The sequence below is a fragment of the Calliopsis andreniformis genome, chromosome 1, assembly GCF_051401765.1.
Source record: "Calliopsis andreniformis isolate RMS-2024a chromosome 1, iyCalAndr_principal, whole genome shotgun sequence".
NCBI classification, from domain to species: Eukaryota; Metazoa; Arthropoda; class Insecta; order Hymenoptera; family Andrenidae; genus Calliopsis; species Calliopsis andreniformis.
Window position 1 is genome coordinate 5278812 of NC_135062.1, and position 21487 is coordinate 5300298.

General features: G+C 30.1%; 2 protein-coding genes across 2 annotated transcripts; both read right to left on the bottom strand.

The window, feature by feature from the left end:
- Positions 1-1816: 1816 nt before the first annotated feature.
- LOC143182696 (uncharacterized) lies at positions 1817-21487 on the bottom strand. Its single transcript, XM_076383904.1, has 23 exons — positions 21465-21487; positions 21200-21345; positions 20445-20606; positions 19908-19991; positions 19608-19819; positions 18338-19330; positions 17945-18037; positions 10691-10838; positions 10329-10412; positions 9927-10135; positions 7678-9003; positions 7475-7570; positions 6823-6964; positions 6631-6736; positions 5952-6042; positions 5235-5411; positions 5000-5100; positions 4870-4931; positions 4702-4753; positions 4060-4127; positions 3622-3758; positions 2625-2792; positions 1817-2090 (listed from the first exon to the last, which is right to left on the bottom strand). The coding sequence occupies exons 1-23, from the start codon at positions 21485-21487 to the stop codon at positions 1911-1913; spliced, it is 4860 nt and encodes a 1619-aa protein (XP_076240019.1). The 3' UTR covers positions 1817-1910.
- On the bottom strand, positions 14344-17736 carry LOC143189055 (neprilysin-4-like). Its single transcript, XM_076393688.1, is given in 11 exon segments — positions 14344-14623; positions 15106-15273; positions 15439-15581; positions 15648-15715; positions 15845-15896; positions 15963-16036; positions 16139-16233; positions 16337-16513; positions 16680-16760; positions 17434-17546; positions 17626-17736. Coding segments are annotated over 11 exon segments (1248 nt in total). The 5' UTR covers positions 17723-17736; the 3' UTR covers positions 14344-14443.

The following is a 21487-nucleotide window of genomic DNA, read 5'->3' on the forward strand; positions in this document are numbered from 1 at the left end:
GTATTGTTATCTGTCTTCTCAACCAATCAATTGCTTTTATCGTTATTAAGAATCCACGTGAAGGTATAATATGGGATTTCTTTTAATGCGGTCATACAAAGAGTATTTCGAGTGCGAAAGGTTAATTTCTGTAATCTTATATTGAGCAACACTTAGAGAAGTATTCTTGTACCTAAAGCCAGTGAAATTATATTAGTTGCCACTTACATGGATGAATCAGGAATCGTGGATGTTTTTATCTCTCTCACACCTTGCAATCATCTTCTCGTTACCTCTTACTTGTAAAATGAGCGGCGTTGATGGCTACCATCAAGACAACGTTAATTTGTCTTCCTTCTCGTACAATGGAGTTCAAGGTAGCCTTTGATTAAAAAAGGGTAATGGAGATAAGTAGAAAGGGATAGACGTGATGTTGAAAAAAGTTAAGGTTGAATTCGATATAGCTTGTAATTAAGTTTGACATTGGAGGAAGATTGATTCATCAAAGGTTTCAATTGAAAGTGAATTCGAACCTTGTGTTGTTTATGGCATCTTAACGCAAAATTGATTAGGACATCCGAAAAGTACATAATATTTTGATTGATTAAAAGTAAAGGTTTTTATGAAAATAGTATTCATGAATTGGTAAAAAAATAAGAAAGTTTTATCTTTAAGAGAAGTTATATTTCCTTTTCGGCTTTAATTAGAAAATAATTATAGAGGAAGGAATCGAATGGTAGAGATTTTTTTTTGTAACCTTCGGACTTGTTCTCAAGTGGAACGGTGTACAAACCATGTATTTTTTTAAGCTATAAACACCTCGATTTTCTTAGTTTCTGTGTACAAAAGTAAATAAGGTAGATGACCCTAATTTCGCCATGCTAATGTTTAAAACGTTGTATAATATTTCTAAATACAGATGTAGTGAAATCATTGAATGTTTTATAAAGCTTATGATCTTATCTAATACCTACAATAAATTATTATTCATAAAAGGAATTTTTAATCATAGTTGAGAATAAAATAGTAAAAGCCTGCAGTTTGCGAAATTGCTATACACAGCGTACACAATTTCGTCATATCGTAAGAGAAAGGGTTACTAATTTCGTTTACATGAATTTTTTTCACAGTTTACTAGGTAAACTGAAAGGATTGTCTGCCTTAGTACCAAATTTGCATACAAGATAAGACAAGTCTTACTAAAAAGAGAGCTTTGTATAAGTCATCTTGATTCTCTATCGCGTTTTACGAACATTTTTATTACCCACCAGCATATTGTAATTTTTGTTTGAAACATTGTAAATCGAAGAAGTACATAAAACACATATATGTTTATGTAATTATGATTTCAAAAGGTTGTCAAGAGTAATATAAAGACGTATAAGTCACTTAAACTCACCATTTATCTTAGAGCTACCGTTAAATTGATCTACGAGCTATTACTTAATTTTTATTAAGACATTTATTACTAAAAATTTATAGCAACAATAATAAAATTTCAGTTTAAATTGAAATTAATATTTGTGTGTACTATTAATAAGGAAGGAAGTGTATGCTTATAGAGTGTATATTTCTGTGGTTATAAGGCAAAACGACCTAAGTCACATGTTACTGATTTCCAAATATTGGCGTTTCAAATTCTTAACTTCAATATTATCTAATGGACTTGTGTCTTCTTGAACCCTTATTTTTAGTTGAAAAAATTCTTTTAATGCCCTTTCTTCTTTCTGAAAATATAGATTCTATAGTCTAGATGTCAATTAAGAATTTAACTCGAATTTTCTGAAAATGTGACATAGGTCGTTTTGCCTTACAACCACAGATTTATGGCAAGATATTTATGACTTCATATACTATATTTAATGTTTATTCAAAATCTGCAGTATTAAAATATGGTGAATTAAAGTTTGAAAATTACAAAAATATTCGAATTACTGCCATATATTGCATTTCCTTTCGGGATTCATGGGACTGCCCACTGGACAGTTGAAAACCTTAGCGAAGTCTTCTGAATTCGATACTGAGCCAATCACTCTGAGACGCGCGGGACTGTGTACGTCGTACATGGCAGAGTACATCACATATTCTGGATCCTCTTTTTCACACCACAGCTATAAGTTACATTTTTTTTGTTTAAAGAAAGTTTTTAAAACATTAAAAATGGTTAAAAATATAATTAGATTAAAAAACTTATACTTTTATCGATTTGTCGTGTACTTAATATCCTTCTTCCACATTCTTTTAAATTTGAAATAGCCCAAGCTGAGTAAGAAAATAAAAAACTCGAGATATCCCGAAGCTAGTGCAGTGGGGTCACTTTTAATACAAGTTTTAATAGTTAGCGCGAAAAAAATTTATGAATAATTTTCATAAATTACGGAGATCGAGAAATTTAAAAATTCTGAATGTCATATACATATGCCTACTATCATCAATCACTGTCTACTGGAATAGTATTGATTCCACTATGCTATATATCAGCAAAGAATTGATAAAATGAACTATTCATATAGAATAATATAAACCACAAAATATAGTACAACTACACGTTACTGTGGAAACTTTTAATAAATAAAGTACAGTTAAAGTATTCAATGACTTTTTAAAATCTGAAGTTAATTTTAAAAAACTTGGAAAATACTTACGTTGGCAAACGATAAGAAGAAAATTTGATCGTTACTGAATTTCTCTAGTCCTGGCAATGCTGGATCAGGTTTTTTGCATTCGCGTTGTCTGCGACGATAAGCTTTATACACAGCTTGCAGACCCATTGTATCTGCGATATTTTCACCCGCTGTTTGTTTACCATAATTCTAAAATTTTAGACATAAATTATAGTTTTTTCCAAATGAGTAAAATTTCGGTTAATATTATTTTAATATTAATATTAATCTTTTAACTTAATATTTAATATTAATATTTACTGCATACTCTTTTTTTTAAGAAACACAATAGCTGAAATAAAAGTATATTTGTACATAGGCGCTCATTTGTTGAAATAATATAATTTAGTAATTTGCTGCTTTTGAATTATTAGTGTGAAAGGAACAATTTCTACACTAAATGGTATTATCTCGTTTCTTTAAGAACAATGACTTTTTAGTTATACATATTATTACTACATTAAGTGAAAGATACACACATATGTATGTGCAGGTTGTTTGACTAGGGGTGAGGGAACATTTAAGAGGTGATTCTAGATATTGAAGTAAGGCGATAATGAAGAATTACAAAAGTACAGTTGAGTGTTTAATTTTTCCTTATAGGTGTTCAAAAATGAGTAAAACCTGCTTGAAACTCGGCAAATCCAATGGCATCACACTCAATCCAAAGCTTGTGGCAGATATACCGGAAAACAGTGAGTACCATGGCTATTGTCTGATTGTGAATTGAAATCGAAAGTCATAGAATTCCACTTTCTTTCTGTCTCTCTGTGAGATGTGTGCCTTCCTATGTCTGTCGCTATGACAGTCACTGTTTTCTTCACACGTTCATAAATGGAGGCTCGAGCGCAATTAAACAAGTAAAGATGGACCAAAGTTCAAAATGGAGAAAAAGTGATAAATTGTAGTAAAAACATTAGTGAGGTATGGAAACATAATTCGGCCATATTTTGTGACATAAATATGTTAAAATGTTTACCTCGATTGTGAAATTTTCACCTTTAATAAGAGGGTACTTATTAAACTGATCTATGAAGCAATCAGCCCTCTTGTTGTAAGCTTCTGCCATAGCGGACAACCATTCCATTGGTCGGCCTTGTCTGTCATAAAGATGACCTAACAATGATCAATTGTTTCTGAAGCTTATTCCTTATTTATACAAAAATTACAACATGTTTTACAAAAAATACAAACATTTACATAGAAGTAACTTTTTTTTTAGAGAAACAGAAATAATGACTTACCACTATGATCAATACGTTTTTGAAATATTCTCTAAGCAAGAAACGCTATTAGCACTCATACAGAGATTTTATATATAAGTGCTAATAGCTTTCTGAAGCACTCTGTAAAACGCTTTCACGCTAGGTAATTTACCTTTATTGTCAAATCAACGCTTTCATGGTATGTAATTTACCTTCATCATCAAATCCATGATTCACTTCATGACCCATAATAACTCCTATAATACCGTAATTGATATTCCTGATCAAAAGACATTTAAATGTAGTAACAATTGCATTACGATTATATCTCTATTTATGTCTAAGGTGATCGTTGATAGGTATCCGAAATTTTGAGAGGCGATTCTGTACGTCAAATTAAGAGGAAAATGAAGGTAGACAGAAATATGTCTTAGATTTCGTTTCCAAATTATTAATTGTTGAGAAAATGCCTAAAACGTGAAGTATGTCTGACTTGAAACTTATTTTACTGGTTTCGTTGTATCTGATCTACCTAGTGCACTCTGTAGTAGTAGTTTATTGATTCCTTTGAGATTACAAGGGTTCCGTTCCATTCACCTTCCACGTACATACAATTTTACACACACTGACAGCAGAGTGTAGTAGAGTAGAGTATAGTAGAATAAGTCCCAAGTCAGACGTATTTCATGAGAACTTTAGACGTTTTTGCAACAATTAGTAAGTCCGACACAAAGCTTCAAACACAATTTCGTTATTCTTGATTTTCATCTTATTTTAACATGCAGTATCACCCCTTAGAATTTCTGATACCTACTATCGAACATCCTGTATACTAAACTACAATAATTATTTACCATGGTCTGTTTAGAGCAAAGAAAGGATTTTGGAAGTCCGCTGCGGTGATTGCTATATTGAAGAAAAAAATTAATCGATTATTACTAATTGTTTAAATTTTTTAAACAGATTCTATTCAGAATTCTTTTTCGTGCGTAATTTTATTGACACTTTTTGAATATACTCACTTATCGAATTTTCGGTTGGTATGAAGAAAGCATTCAGCATAAGGGGATCCACATAGTCTTCCCTATAGAAAGTTATCAATACTATATTAAAATAATATTAATTGTCTAACGTTCGTGAAGAAGATTTTACCCGTCCATTGAGGCCCCTTCTAGTATTTTCCGTAACATTTTCCATCTTGTATGTCTGATATAGTTCAAAATATTCTCATAGTAGGACGGACCAATAGTGAGCTTTAAAATTTGTTGGAATATTAGTGAATCCACATTTGTAATGGTAAATATGTATTAGATAAATATTCAATGAAATAATAATTATGCTTAAAACAGTATAGAGAATTAATTATTGCTGTTATGAGCAAACTTACCCCTTGGAAGTAGTTTCTCACAGCTGTAGTGTTTTGATACCAGTCTGGATGACCAACCATATTTTTCATAGCCACCAATTTGTCTAAAATAAAATGCTTCGTGTCGTCGTCCATCCATACTGATCCTTTAATCTGATATTCGACTTCCTTCTGTATGTCGTCAATCATATCCCTAGCCTTTTGAAGAAATATAATGTGTTAAATTTATACAAGTTACCGTTTTTTAGTTGAAAAAATTATTATTTTTTAGTGGGTATTATTATACTATTTCTGTTTGCTATTAAGGTTCATTGTACTGTTATAAACTACTGAACAAATTTTTTTCAAATATTGCTTCTGATTAGCTGACATGATTCGATGTTCTTGACTATCACAAATAAAACTAGTTTTAAAATATTAAATTATACAAGTGTTTCTACTACTGAGGTAAAAATAATTGGAAAAATAAAAAATGAGTAAAGTAGTGGCATATTGGAAAAGTCATATGTATGGATTTCCTAGTAGAAATTTTTAAGTTTAATGTCTAAAAAGAAAAATAAGACTATTGTCAGCCAAGTTGTTTTTAAAATATGGTTTAAAGTTAAAAGCGTTTGAAGTTTCAAGTTACATTAGACAACTATAATTATTATAAGAAAGTGTATGAATGGGATTCTTAACATTTTAACATTATTTTTTTATAAAATTTATAGTCTGCGATAATATATTAAAAATTTTTACCGTTCTTGCTATTTCGTCCGAAAAATGCTTTTTAACATATATATATCCCATTATGTTGGACATTTCTACTTGTTGTACGCATTGTTCCTCTCTATAAAAACATGGATTGAAAATAAATCATAGCAAGCTTGTATTTAGTAACATTTATTTATTACCATGTGTACAGGGTGTTACTTCTAATATGACGCACGATTTTTCATCCACTTGCAGCCACCTGACAAAAAAAAGTTTACAATAAAAGTTGCAGAGTGTGGAGTGTACAATAGATATCAGTAAAAAAATTTCGAAAATAGTTTGTTTTCATTGCGAGATCAAGGTCATTGTGGCTTTTCCAAATAAGAACACATATTTAAATACGACGAAAACCTAAATATTTCACATTTCCACTAATGTAAATGGAGTAATATGTCAGTAAAAGTATCATGTAATATGTGTTTTGAATTCGTCTCGATGTCCTCTACTATATGGTAAAAAAATATGTGTTGTAAAACTCAAAATGACCTTGATTTCGTCATGGAAACAAACTGTTTTCCAAAATTTTTTTATTGATGCTTGTGTACACCCAACACCCTGCAACTTTTATTCTAAACTTTCTTTTTGTCAGGTGGCTGCAACTGGGTGAAAAATCGTACGTCGCGTTAGAGGTAACACTCTGTATGTACCATGAAAGTTACATTACCTTGAATCAAAAATTCTATCTCCAATCCAATTTTCACCCACTTGTTTCAGTTCTGCAGGCCCAAGTACTGCCATCTTATCAACGAAGAGCCAGTGGATATAATTAACTGTAAGAAACATAACGCTATAATTTAGTTGTTTGCTCGAGTAAATAAAATAACGTCTTTACATAAACTAAATAAGCTTTATTTACCAATTGTTTCACTTGAAGTTTTATCAAGTAACTCTTTAAGTTTGCGTATGTAAGTTTGACATGTTACTGTAATTTCCACATCATCTTCTAAGTCCACGCCTGCTTCTTCAAACAGTTTCTGCACTTTTCTTTTCCAGTTTATCTATTTAGCGAATAATTGATTTATGTATTTAAGTGTTTTATGCTAATGAGTGTATACAGGGTGTTCGACAACAGGTATCAGAAATTTTATGAATAGTTTGAATGTGACATTTGAAGCTTTATTTCTATTTTATTAGTTGCTGAGAAAACGCTTAAAATACACATGAAATGTGTTTGATTTGAGAACTTATTTTACTGATATTGCTGCGTCTGACCTGACGCAGACGGCAGTAGAATAAATCTCTAGTCAAAAAAAATTTTCGCCCATTTTAGTTATATTTTTCCAAAATTAAGGATTCAGAAAGCATAAACGTCTTATTGTCATTTTTAATTTTCGTTTTAATTTGGCATGTAAATCACTTATTAAAATTCTTAACACTTTTTATCGAATACTTTGTACATGTACTATTCGTGTCCAGTGAGAAGTTCAGTGGATTGCACTGTCTCTATGTTCCAGGGGACTTCTCATGGGTCATGAATATATAACACATGAAACCAAATTGTGACTTACTTTATTGTTCGGTGAAGTAGAATCTAAATCATCGTACGCTTCTTGAAAATGATCAAGCGTCGTGTTTACAGGATCATCGTCAAATTCAACCGTGAGCTGAAAAAATTTTATTAAATTAAATAACTGGCGAAAAAATATTGATATTTATACGTGAATTGTACTATAGTTTTAATCTAATTAAAATGATTAGCTGATTCAATTACCTCTCCTAATTTAACTGCAAATTCCACGAGATCTGCGATATCCTTTTCTAATCTTTCTTTGGGTATTTTTACACCTCTACCTTCAGCAAGTATTAATGAAACGTTTAATATATACTCTCGGTACTTTTCTTTTAACTTTTCTCTTACAGCTTCCTCGTCCTCTTCATCATTTTCTTCGTCATCATCTTCTTCATTATTATCTTCTTCATTGTCATCCTCTTCGTCGTCGTCTTCTTCTTCATTGTTTGCGTTACTGTCATTATCTTCTTCATCGTCATCCTCTTCGTCGTCATCTTCTTCTTCATTGTTTGTGTTACTGTTATTATCTTCTTCATCGCCTTCTTTGTTTTCATCTTCACTATCATTGTCGTCTTCTTCATCGTTTTCATCATGATTTTCATCATTTTCTTCATCATCTCCTTCCTTAGTGTCATCATTCTTGTCATTATTATTTTCTTCTTCATTTTCACTGTTATCTTCTGTATTATCAGCTGATCTGTGCTTTGGTACATTAATTCGTTTTCCAGCAAGATGGGTTCTGTGGTTAGGGATCTTGTTTACTTTATGACGTTCATTGACATGAATTTTTGTTTTTCTTTCATGAACATGTTTTCTTGCCACTTTACTTTTATTACTTCTTTTCTTGTCATGACCCAAACGCTTATTATTTTTCTTTTTGGCCAACTTATCTTTTCTTTGCTCTTTCTTACCCTCATGAACATCCTTTTTATTGTTTTTGTTTACATTTTTAGTACTGGAAGCTACGTTATGCCTTTCTTCATTCTTCGCATGGTTTTTTGCCACGGATGTTTTAGTATTATCACTCACAGATAAATGTCCATGTTTCGACAATTTTCCTTTCCCTTTCTTCGCAATGTGATGATTTTTGTGCTTCTTCAGTTTTTCTAATGCATGCAATAACCTGTGAAGAATTTTAGCTTTTGTAATGTCTCTCTTCGTTCGTTTTCTTGTTTTTGTTTCGCTAATATGTTTATTTCCTATTTTGTTCTTATGGCGGTTTCTTGTCTGATGACCAATTCGTTTGTGGTTTCTCTCAGTTACTTTCTTCTTTTGCAGCTTCTCTTCGTCATCCTCTTGACTTATTTCGTTATTTTCAGAGTCGTTAGAGTCGTCTTCATCATAACCACTATCCTCATTTTTATTGTTTTCGTCGTCATCGTCTTCCTTGTTGTTACCCCTTTCTTTACTGCCTTTTTCCTGACTGCCTTCTCCACTTTCATTATTTTCGTCGCTACTGTCTGAACTTGGAGGAGTAGGATACTTAAGAAGTCGATGCAAACGGATTGGTAAATGAGGCGTCTCGATCTAAAATATTCAGAAACGATTGTTTAAACCACAACCGAATACGCATTGTTAAAGTTATTAGATGAAGCATAATATACAGGGTGTTGAGGAAAAAGCGAAACGTTTTTATCTAATTGATTGTAAATACATGAAAAACTTTCATTGAATACTATTGCAATGAAATTAACGAAAGAAATTGTAATTATTCAAAGAAAAAGTGAAATAAAAATACTATCAACATTAGACAAAGTTATCCCTTTTTTATTTGTAAGGATTTAATCTTGCATCGAAATCTAGATTGAATGTTAAAAATAATAGCGAAATATTCTATCAACTTACACAGTTGTAATAACGTGTAATATTTATAGTAAATGTTAAAATTTCTAATTTTTCAATTTTGGGATGATGAAACCTTTAAATTTGTCTAAAAATCTGAGGTCTAAGAACATTTTGCTCCAAAATATTAATGTTATTATTATTGTTTAAGAACCGATATTAATAAGTTTATGTAACGTGGCCATTTTTTCCACTTTATCCCTTATTTAAATAATTGTATATGACAGTTGAGTATTCAGTTAATTGATATTAGCAACCATTGTTATTTTACGGGCTTTCTGGGTCAGTCTTTTTAAACAATACAGACTGATATACAATTAATAACACTAAACTTTATCAGATATGTGCATGTACTTTTTCCATTGCTTTCATAGCTACAATCGATCTTGAGAAAATGTTCTATATAGAATTGGTTACAGAAGTATCCAGTCATTGTAATAAATAGTTTAATATGATTGTGAAACATTACTTTTAAGCATAGTTATGATGTTCTATAAAAGGATAATAAATAGATGAAATTTCTTCTATTATATCAGACGGCCGGATACTTCAGTAATCATGCGTAAGATTTGTTAATATCCTGCAAGTTGATTATTCTAATTGTGTACCAATATCCCGGGATCGTCCTCGTATGAGATGCTATCGTAGCGTATGTCATGAAATGCATTGAATCCTAGTAAACGAGCAAAATGGTCGTCAACTATTTGCCAATTATATATTTTACTGTCCCACTCTCCATCTTCCATTATGAGAGGCCAACCACCGTGTCTCCATAAAGTGGACAATACTGGTTCTACTCCTCTTCTTTCTTCGGCCTCTGAAGAAGATATTTAAGTAACTCTATCATAACTTTGCATTTCAGAAATTTAAAGTAAACTCTATCAGATATCAAAATTTGTAGAGTTATTAATAGCACGCGTAAAAATATATGAAATGTAAAATTGAAATAATATGAAAGGTTTAGGTAAATTTAGCGATTCTCAGAATTTACGTGATATTTAAATAAATACCTATATCCATGCAACTTTGGTACCACTTTTTAGTCAGCTTTATGGCAAAGATATCGTCGGGCTTTGGTTCATCATTGATAAGTTCTAAAAATATCAAAGCATTAAAATCATTAAACCTAAATAAGTACTTTATTCGATATACAACTTGGCGAAGCTTTAATTAATTTTCAAATTGAATAAAAATTTTACAATCTACAATCCTGAACTTCTTTTTGATGTATGTAAAGCATTTAAAAATATTATGGAAATTTTAGATTGCATAGTGTGTAATTATAAAATTTTTAATTCAAGAATATTTGAAAATTAATGATGCCAATGTTAATATTAGTACAAGCTAGTGATCGATTAGAAATTATACAAACCTTCGACCTGTTTATCAATCCTTTTCTGTACCATGGACCACAAACTCCACGATGACACGTTTTCAGGCGAAGGGTTGTTATTTGCCCATTGTCCGCATGCATATTCATAAAAATCATCACATGGGTCTACGGTCTCATTCATACTTCTCTTCATCACATTTGCTATATTTTGAAAAAAACGCAAACTGTATTATTACTATAAACAATTGAAATATTATTAATAGCTGTATTATGTAAACTTTAAATGAATAGGATTGAAAAAGGTAGAAATAAAAGACCTAGAGGTCCAATTCGAATGTAAAAAATATTGCAAATATCTACATAAAATATTTATCACTTCTCTAAATTTCTTAAATAGTCTTTTAATAAATATTCTACTTAGAAGTTTAATAAATTCTTCGAAATTTCTTTCTAAAAGAGTATTAGTTATTCACGAAACAGTATTGAATGTAGAAGTTTAAGCTACAACAGCTTTAAAAGAGGTATTTTTTAAACAGTTTCTATAAACACCCAAGGATGTTATATCGTATCGTTATATCGTAATTATTGTATAGCTGAATCAAATGTTTAATGTATGTATTTCTATACTTTTTCAAACAGCTCTCATATTAGTCTTATTAACATCAATTTAGTATTATTCCAATATTAATATAGAACATAATATTTACAACCTGCAAATATTAATAAAAATATTAAAAAATGTCACATTCCACCTAATTTCCAATTAAAAAGTTTGCTGCACCAGCGACGCAAAAAACAGCCGTTTTTGAGTTATTACTATAGGACGAAAGGTTCTTGCAGTAAATAAAGGTACCATCAATTATAATTTTATGTTTTTAACTATATCATTACTGCTTTCCTATTTTAATTTTTCAAATATGATTTCTACTTCCATTGTAAGAATAATTGTTACACACTTTTTTTTGGAACTTACCTATTAGCTTACATTCTTCTGACTCACATACCGAGCGTTCTTTCTCCTTTTCATTTGCTACCTCTCGTTTGGTACCAAATAAACTTTCTAAACCACGGGGATAGCCATGGTTATGAGAAGCCATTGAAGTGGTAGCAATCAGAACACTTAATAATGCTCTAGATGCAATGGTTTAATACAGAATATTAGTTCGAGAAATGATCAAATGTACGATAAAAAACTTGTTGAGGTCCATTACTTACAAAATCAAAATCCGCTCCATTTTGGATGATCCTATTGAAAGTCAACTTCAGGGAAACAGGAACTGAGCTGTCGATGCGACAGCCAGTCTTACTTTTTGCAAAATGCATCAGAAAAACGATGGGTAACAATTTTATAGCCGCGAAATGGGGATAGGACTGATAGCACTAACAATCTCGACTTAAATCGGACAGAAACAGTGCATCCTCTGCCCTTGGAATTTTATAGATCTAATATCTCAATAACGCACCCACGAACTTTATTCATTATGACATTCTATTTGCTTCCGTTTGATAGGAACGATTATGCTCATTAGCAAGACCTTAGTGATACTTATGTTAGTTTAGATGGATATGATGGAAAAAAGAATATTTCATAAAATTCTTTTTATAGGGAAACTATGAAATTTATATGTTTTTGAAATTTTATTTGACGCAATGATTTCTGCGGTGGTGAAAAGTTCTGTATGCCACTTAACAAGTTTTTGATTGTTGTGATGTACAATATGTAGGTATAGCTATGAAAGTGGAATAAAATATGTATGGTTGTAAGGCATTTAACAAATTTTTTAAAATTTAATATCGCACCAGTATAATAGTTTCACATGCTTTTGTTTTCGAAATATTGAGGTTTAAAGTTTTCAACATCAATACTGTTTTATGAACTTGTGTCTACTTGGATCCTTATTTTTAAGTGAAAAAATTCTTTCTACAAATATAAATTATATATTCTAGATCTCGACTAAAGTTTTAAATCGAATTTTTTTGAAAATGTGACATTAGTCGTTTTGTTTCACAACTACAGATATGAAGATTTGTATGACTTTTCTTTTATTATTTGTGACTCCTGATAATGGACAGAAGTTACCAAAATTATCGACAGAGTTTTAATTATCAAGTTTGAACTTAATTGATACATTTTTTGAAATGTTGCAAGTCACACAAAATTATTAAATACTTACTAAATTTTGTATTACGTTTTTTAGTTTTAGACACTGTTATTAAATCCCTTTTAAGGCCATTTTAAATTGCGATAACATTTTGTCACACGATATGGTCTTTTTATAACATGTATAAAAAAGATGAAAAATTTCTTAAATGTGAGTACTCAAAACATGTTAACTATTTCATTACATGAATTCTATTTTGAAAGGAAACATAATGAATGATCGTTTACCTCTAAAACACTGGTTACTAATCTCATTTTATTGTAAAATTCTTATACGATTTTCTAAAAATCGTGGAATCCATATCTATATTTTGCGGACAACTTTCGTTATTTTAACTTTAATAAAACATTAAATGACACAAAAGTTATGGAGAACTACTATATTTAAAAAAGGTGAATCATTTTGTTATAAACTATATTTTTATTAAATTTTCATTATTTATTAAGTAATGTATTATACTAATGTATTATAATAGGCCTTCCATTTAAAATTAGTTCTGCTTACTTCCGTTTGATATGAATGATTACCTTCAGTAATGAGATGTCAGTAACATATGCATGATAGTATGATAGCTTAAATCCATAAACTAAAAAGAAATTTTACAAAATCTTATAGAAAAGGTTAATTAAATCGTAAATATATTTTAAAGTTTGTTATTCTTGTTGTTGTAATTCGTATAAGATATTACTCGAATAAGTTCTAATAATTCTATATACACATACTTAAAAGTTACTTAATAATTTTATATTAGTAAGTACTTTAATTTATAGTAGAGTATACAACTGCCCAATAATTAACATCGATTCCACTATTTAATATTTACCTTAAAATTAAAATAAAATGAAGATTTACTATCTTAAAATTCAGAACGAATTAGCAGTTTTTCGATCATATAAGAGATCTAGATGCCAGGGAAGGTTAAATGATGGTTATTATACTTGAATTTTTGGCGAGCAAGTAGTTTACTAAGTTTTGCTCAAGCTGGTAATTAGGTATTTGGTTGTTTACCCTATGTGATTTATCACGCGAAAAATGTTTTATTACTGAAACTAATATCACAAGAGTAAAAACGAATTACTGTATTATGAGTACTAAAAATATGAACATACAAGTTGTTCCTCAAAAATAGAATCTATAGTACGAGTAATTTGTAACTTTTAGGTTGTTTTAAAATTTTAGAACATACTCTAGGAAATAATTATTAAATTACTTTTTGAAAGTAATGCTTAATAATTCCATTGATTTGATATCGTCTTTTCAGATAAAATATTTTCTTTATTCAAACATTTCGAATTTCTAATTTCAGATTTTATTTTTTCTAAATATTTCAAATATAGTGATTGTCATATCTTCACAGTCAAGTGGTGCTCAAAATATGCAGTAAATATGAGTTGTAAAATGTTTAATACATACGTTTTAGGATCATTAATCATAATCATCTAATACCGCCTTACATTCTAGTATCTATTAGTATTGAAGAAGAATGATATAAAATAAAAAATTATTGTACATTTTATTTTCGTACCACTATACATAATGTAATTACAGTATAATTATGTAATCATTGATTCTTTTTATTAAAATTCGTATTATAATTTCTGTAAAGTCATTGAAGTGTTTAAAATTATTTTTATTTCCATATGTTACATTTTTTCATAGGATTCATTGGACTACCCTTTGGACAGTTAAAAGCTTTGGCGAAGTCTTCGGAGTTGGATACAGGGCCAATTACTCGTAATGGTCCTAGACTGTGTGGATCGCGCTTCATGACCGCAACAATTGCCTCTGGATCCACAACTTCACACCATAACTGTAAGTTTTGAATGAAACATTTAATATTACAGGAAAGCTATTTCTTCAAAAAGTGACGATAATAGATTTATTAATGGATTTGTTAAATTAATTTGCATATATAAGTTTGTCAGTACTGTTGATATCAGGATCTCGAAGAAAATGAACATTGGAGCATAATTTGTTCTAAGAAGAAAGAGATAACCCTTCTTATAAAACAAGAACTTATAAATAAGTATTTACTTAATTTGGTCATGGCAGATAATATTTGTAATAGAAATTTCTGCATTTTTAAAGCTCACAATTCGACACAATTTTGTCAGTTTATAGAGAAAAACGTACACTATTAGAAGTGACAAAACAGAAATGATTTTGTTTACATTTTCTAGGCAGTGAATCCTTTTAATATTGCTCTTAGCAAGCCAAAAATATAATAGAGTAAGTTAATAGAGTTTTATTGTATATTATACATATAGAGTTTTTAAAGAATAATTTCCTTACATTGGCATAAGATAAGAAGAAAAGTTGCTCGTTAGTGAAATCCACTAATCCTGGTAGCATAGGGTCCGGTTTCTTACATTCTCGTTGTCTTCGTTCGTAAACTTTAAACAGAGCATTCAGACCCAATGAATCCGCAATATTTTCACCCATGGTTTGCTTACCGTAATTCTACAAAATTAGTTCGTACTGTAGAATAAAATTTCTCAAAATGAATTATATAGTTTTGTTACTTCTAACCATTTAAGATTTATTTCAATTTTTAATTAATTGGCGTAATGAAGAATCGTAACATAATATTATAGTTATTGTAAAAATGTAAGTTGCAATTCATACCTCTCTTGGAATATTCACTGTTCTATTTTCTACCACACTATATCTGGTGTACTGATCATCGTAACAGTCTGCTCTTTCCTCATATGCTTTTGCCATTGCAGACACCCACTTTTTGTAATTACCGTCTTTGTCGAACAAACGACCTAAAAATCACGAATTCCACCTTAATAATAATACTACTGTTAAAGAATTATATTTTTTTATATTACCCCCATTATCGAATCCGTGATTTATTTCGTGACCTATGATGACTCCGATGATACCAAAATTGGTGTACCTATGTATGTAATGAAAAATTGAATTGAGAACTTCACTTTTAATTTTAGAACTAAATTTGATAATAATGCTATTAATAATTGAGAGGGTGAAGTTTATTTCTAAGATATTGACGTGAATTTATACTTGCCATGGTTGATTGATGTCAAACATAGGATTTTGAAAATCAGCTGCTGTTATTTCTGTAATGACAAAATACAAACACTTATGATATTTTTGAAGTTATTAAACTACGTGTGAGAACTTACCAATTGTGTTTTCGAAGGGAGAGTAAAAAGCGTTTACTATTAAGGGATCCACGTAGTCTCTAAAAAATTTTTTTCTTTAATTATTCTGTGCTATAAAGTTTGTTACTATACAGTTCAAAAAGAGAATATTCACATATTTTAAAATAATATACATAAAATAATAATCTTACTCATACGCGTGCGTTGTTGCAAATAAACTCTTTAAGTTTTGTCGTTTCATATGTCTCATAACACTCAATTTATTTTCGTAATGTGAAGGATTAACGCTGAGCTAACAGAATAATTTAAATTAGCAAAAAAATAGCACAAGCTAAAAACATAGAGGCTTGAGTTGCTTAAGAATACAAGATTGAAGTCGAAAACTAGATATCTACCCCTCGGAAATATTCTCTCACTGCAGTGTCGTTTCGATAAGTAGCTGGATATCCAATTAATCTCTTTAGATATACCAATTTGTCTAAAATATAATGTCTAGTATCATCGTCCATCCAAGTCGCGCTTTCGACCTGATGTTCCACTTCTTTTTCAATATCATCGACCATGTCTATAGCCTTAAATAAAATTGGACAGTCATCGTAAAGCGAACAATTAATAAAAAAATAGTAAAATCTATAAACTGTGTTAAATGCTTAAAAAAGTTATGATATGCTGGTACAAAAATACTAAAGATTACTTTTCAGATTATTCGATATTAAGAACATAATTTCATAATTTTACCGTTTCCAAAATTTCATTAGAAAAATGTCGTTGTACATATTCGTATCCCAAACAGAATTTCGCTTCTAACTCATCGATACACTCTATTGATCTGTAACAGTTTACAATTATATACAGCAAACCATTGAAAATATTACAAGTTGTTTTTAAGAAAATTTTTAAAGGCAAGAAAAAATTCTTTTTGTGAAAAATCTTTAAAGTATGATGCGGAAGATACTATTTTTGTCGTGATTTTTGAAAGTGCTGGAGACTCACACTTCACTTTTTTTTATGGAGCAGTATATAAATTCGACCGAGCTTACTCTGACAGAATTTTTATAGCTCAAGAAATAGGTATTATTGTGTATAAATAAAATAATAAATGAAAACTCCAATAATATATTTAGTTCTTCTTATATTCGATTTTCCCATGCATATATTGAAAAATTAAACTTTGCCAGTTTTTTCAAATCCATACCGTCATTTGTTTCTATGCTTCGTTATTCGTACAGATTTTTTAAAAAAGTCGCCATTGGCAACTGCTCGATCGAGAATATACAAAATTGGTATCATGATTCTTTAGCTCATGAGATCGTCGTGTAAATGCTTTCATTAAATCAGTCGGTATTCATCATATGTTAATCGCGATTCACGAATCACCGTGTGAAAGAGCTTTAAGGGATCTTGAATTAATAACTTTTAAACTTTTATGTAACTCTCTATGTATAATATTTGTAGTATAAACTATAATTATTAATTGTACTGTAGAAATAACTTATTACCTTTCTTTGTTTGTTTCTTTTTCCTCCCAGTTATAGTAAAAATCTCTCATTTCTTTCGTAGTAGCTTTTATTACTCTGCTTAGGAAATTCCAATGTATGTAGTTCACTATATAAAATTATTTATAGAACTTTTGAATTAATTATCTATTATTATTATACTAGAAATCTATCAAATTTGCGCATACCAATTGTTTTACTCGGTGTTTCATCCAACAATTTGCGAAGAGACTTGATGAAGTTAAAAGACATGATTCCAATATTGATATCTGCATCGATTTCCATTCCTGCAATGCTGTATGCATTTTGCACCGCCTTGATCCAATCTATCTAAATACAATCAGTAATACACTTTATAAATAACATAATCAAATAATTCTACAGGTTTCAGAATATAAAGAGAATTTGTTTATCTTCTTTAGGAAGAACATGTACATGTATTTATATTCAAATATAATATTACAAAATTACATATTTTTATTCTCTAAATGAAATAAAATTTCTTACTTTGCTCTTATTCGTGGTACGATTCAAAGCATCGTATGATTTTTGGAACGCTCGGAGTGTGGTGTTCATTTCATCTTCAGAGTTGAGCATAATCTGTACAAATAGTTTATTATGAGTACTTTTAATGTATTCTTAAATAATATTTTAATTACTCGATAATATAAACGGAGTTAATAATTTTTAAGCACGGTTGAAACTTTCACGGCTTTTCTGTGAATTTCAAATTTGGTATTTAACCCTCGAAGGACAAAGTCTATGAACTGGGTCTCGAGTGACCCACATTCGTTCTCTGTAGGTTAAATCTTTAAAATGTGACTGAAATTTTTTTCAAAATATGATTCAATGACTCAGAGCCTTCTATACTTAAACTTTCAGTATCTGAATAGGTATTACCTTCAACAAACTCAGTTGAAACTTCATCAATTCGTTAATATCTTCTACAAGTCTCTCTTTTGGAATTGGAACCCCCCTGGCTTCAGCAAGCGCTGAACTAACATTTAACATATACTCTGCGTATTTCTGTCTGAATTTCTCCACTTCTTTAGCATCATTTTCATCTTCCTCATTGTTATCTTCATCATCCCCTTCATCATCATTATTACCACTACCACTATCGTCATCATCATTGTTACCACTACCACTATCGTCATCGTCATTATTATCACTACCACTATTGTCATCGTCGTCCCATCCACTATCACCACTACCATCATTGTCGTCCCATTCACTATCACCACTACCACTGCCATCATTCTTATCAATTACACTACTGTCATTGTTTCTACCAGTATCTTCATCACTACTATCATCTGGTACAATATCAAAGCCACTTTCTTCTTCATTATCATTGTTAACAAAATATATATCACTATTCGTATGCTCCTTCTTTCTTTTACTTTTTAGATTAGTTTTTCTAACAGATTTTTTAGTATGACTCCGTAGGGCTAATTGCTCATGGTTTAATAACTTTGCTGTATTTTTTTTGGTGTCACGGTGTACTATGTGACTGTTGACTTTCCTCTGCTTATGCTGCTTTTCGTTGTGACCATGTGGTTTTGTTACCTCCCTTTTTGTTCTACTTCCTTTTTTCTGTTTATTAATGTGTTTTTGTATCCCTTTGATTTTATTATATTTTCTTTTCTTGAGACTCTGTTGCTCGCTAATTCTTTTTCTGGCTATCCTTTTTTCTTGCATTTCCTCTTCATCTTCATAGTCTTCGTCATTCTCGTCATCTTCGTCTTCGTTACTATTACGTTTTTCTTCACTACCCCGTTCTTGACTGCCCTCTCGGCTATCATTGTTTTCATCGCTACTATCCATTTCGATGTCTATTTCATCTCTTCGTAGAAGCTTATACATTTTATATGGTAAATGCGGAGTATCAATCTAAAATGATAAGTAATTGTAGTGGAATTAGAATAATAACAAGATTGAAGATGTTTATGTAAAGTCCTTCTTTCATAACTACAATTAGGGAAGCGCAATCTAATTAGAGATTTATTTGCTACTTCAAATATTATAAATAAATTGGTAGAATTTCGACATTGTGTGGATTCTATACGTTTTTATGTATCGAAATTTGCTATAAAAATCCACCGTCTAATAATAACGCAAACAAGAAACTGCAGTTAAATATGTTAATTTGTATGCTACATGCACTTACTAATAGACTTGTTATGTAGACGTTCCAATCGAGAAATCCGACACGAATGTCGAATAAGCTAGTTAAACCTATCAAATGGGCATAGTAATTGTCTACGTTTTGCCATTTGTATATTTCTGCGTCCCATTCATCTTCTTCCATTATCAACGGCCAACCGCCTATTCTCCATAATGTAGACACGATTGGCTGGAGCCCTCTTTTTTCAATCTCGTCTATAAATTAATGTCAAAATTTAGCATAATATTAATTCTCCATGTGTGTAAGGATCTGAAAATTAATTTATAGTCTAAAGAATATTACCTATATCCATGCAAGCTTTGTAGGCGCGCTTTGCATATTTCACAGCAAAGAGTCTGTCACGGGTTGAATCTTGTTCTAATATTTCTGTGTGTGTGATATATTATAGTAAAAATACTAATAACGTAGCTTGTATATTATATAAGCTTTCTTAATTTCTTAATTTCGATCTACATTTTGTTCACATTTTATATTATATGATAAAATGAACATTTTGATAGGTAGCGTTGCATGTTTCTAACTTTCTGTGAGGATATTACAGCTAGAAAGCACTTAAACTATATTCATTTCATTTTTATTTTACGTCACGCTTTCGATTTATATTAATATTGTCAATACTTTCATTTTAGTTTGGACAACAAACAACACCATGCTCTACTTTATTGTTAGTTAATAAAAATTAGCTAATGTAGATATTTTAATTTATAATATAGTCTATTATAGATATTTTAATATTCGTCAAATAAGAACGTAAGTAATGTTAAATAATAATTATAATAAAAAATTAAGTATAACTTTTAAATATAGCAGAAGACAAACCTAGAAGGCGATTGTCAACAATCTTTTGACTTTTCCTGAGTAAATTCCAACGATTTTCTCCATCCGGAAGGGGGTTGTGAATTTTCCAATTGCCACACGCGTATTCATAGAAATCTTCACATGGATCCGCAGTTACGTTCATGCTTTCCGTTAATATTTTTGCTGTTGAGAAAGCAGCAGCGATATATTTTTGTCAGAAATCTGATAAACGATGATAAATAGAGTTTTGTGAGAAAACACAAAATAGCGGTAAACTAGTGTAATTAAGTTTTATTGTTTTTACATTAATAATAGACCCAAAAAACATCTACATTTTTTAAAACACTATATATTTTCTGGTTAAAGTAACTTTTTTTACAAAATGTATATTTATAAATATTTATTTTATTTATATTTTACAATAGAGATATAAAAACATTAATCTGAAAATTTGGCAAAAGGAAAATCCCTTGTTCGACAGAACCTAAGTGAAATTGCACTACGCGCTTCAAACTTAAACTACTTAAGTTATGAAAATACAAATATTGTTATCTTTAGCACCAGTTATAATTTAACATAAATTGAAAATTAATTAAGTAGTGATAAGTGAAAGAACAATTCTGCTATGGTTTTCATTATCATAATTAAGCCATGAACAATTTTTATGAATTTAAATGCAACAAGAAGCATTTAGATACATTTTTACGTATTATTATTAGAGTAATACATATTTTACATATCTTACAATTTAAAACGACACAGTTTTTTTTGCTTACCAAGATTTTTACATTGTTTGGTTTCGCAAAGTGAGCGTTCATCTTTTGATCGTTCTGTAACTGTTTCATCCCTTGCATTGAATAACCATTTTACACTAAAAAAGTTGTTCACGGAACTGGCTCCAGCAAGAGCGCCAAAAAATGCTCTATAAGAGTTAGTATGTAGCTTAATCGACAAATAAATCATGTGTTGAGTGAAGATTATTTCAGAGATATTGAATTGGAATTTGATAAAAGCTTTTTTCACGGTTATATGTTTACTTACAAAATCCATAGTATTCGCATCAT

What these genes read in the sequence shown, in the direction of transcription:
- LOC143182696 (XM_076383904.1), bottom strand. Translation starts at nt 21,487, where the DNA reads ATGATGCGAATACTATGGATTTT. An exon ending in TTCAACTGAGTTTGTTGAAG is followed by an intron (nt 18,038 to 18,337) that starts GTAATACCTATT and finishes CTATTTGTACAG; the next exon opens with ATTATGCTCAACTCTGAAGA. An exon ending in TCTTCTTATCGTTTGCCAAC is followed by an intron (nt 2,091 to 2,624) that starts GTAAGTATTTTC and finishes TGTAACTTATAG; the next exon opens with CTGTGGTGTGAAAAAGAGGA.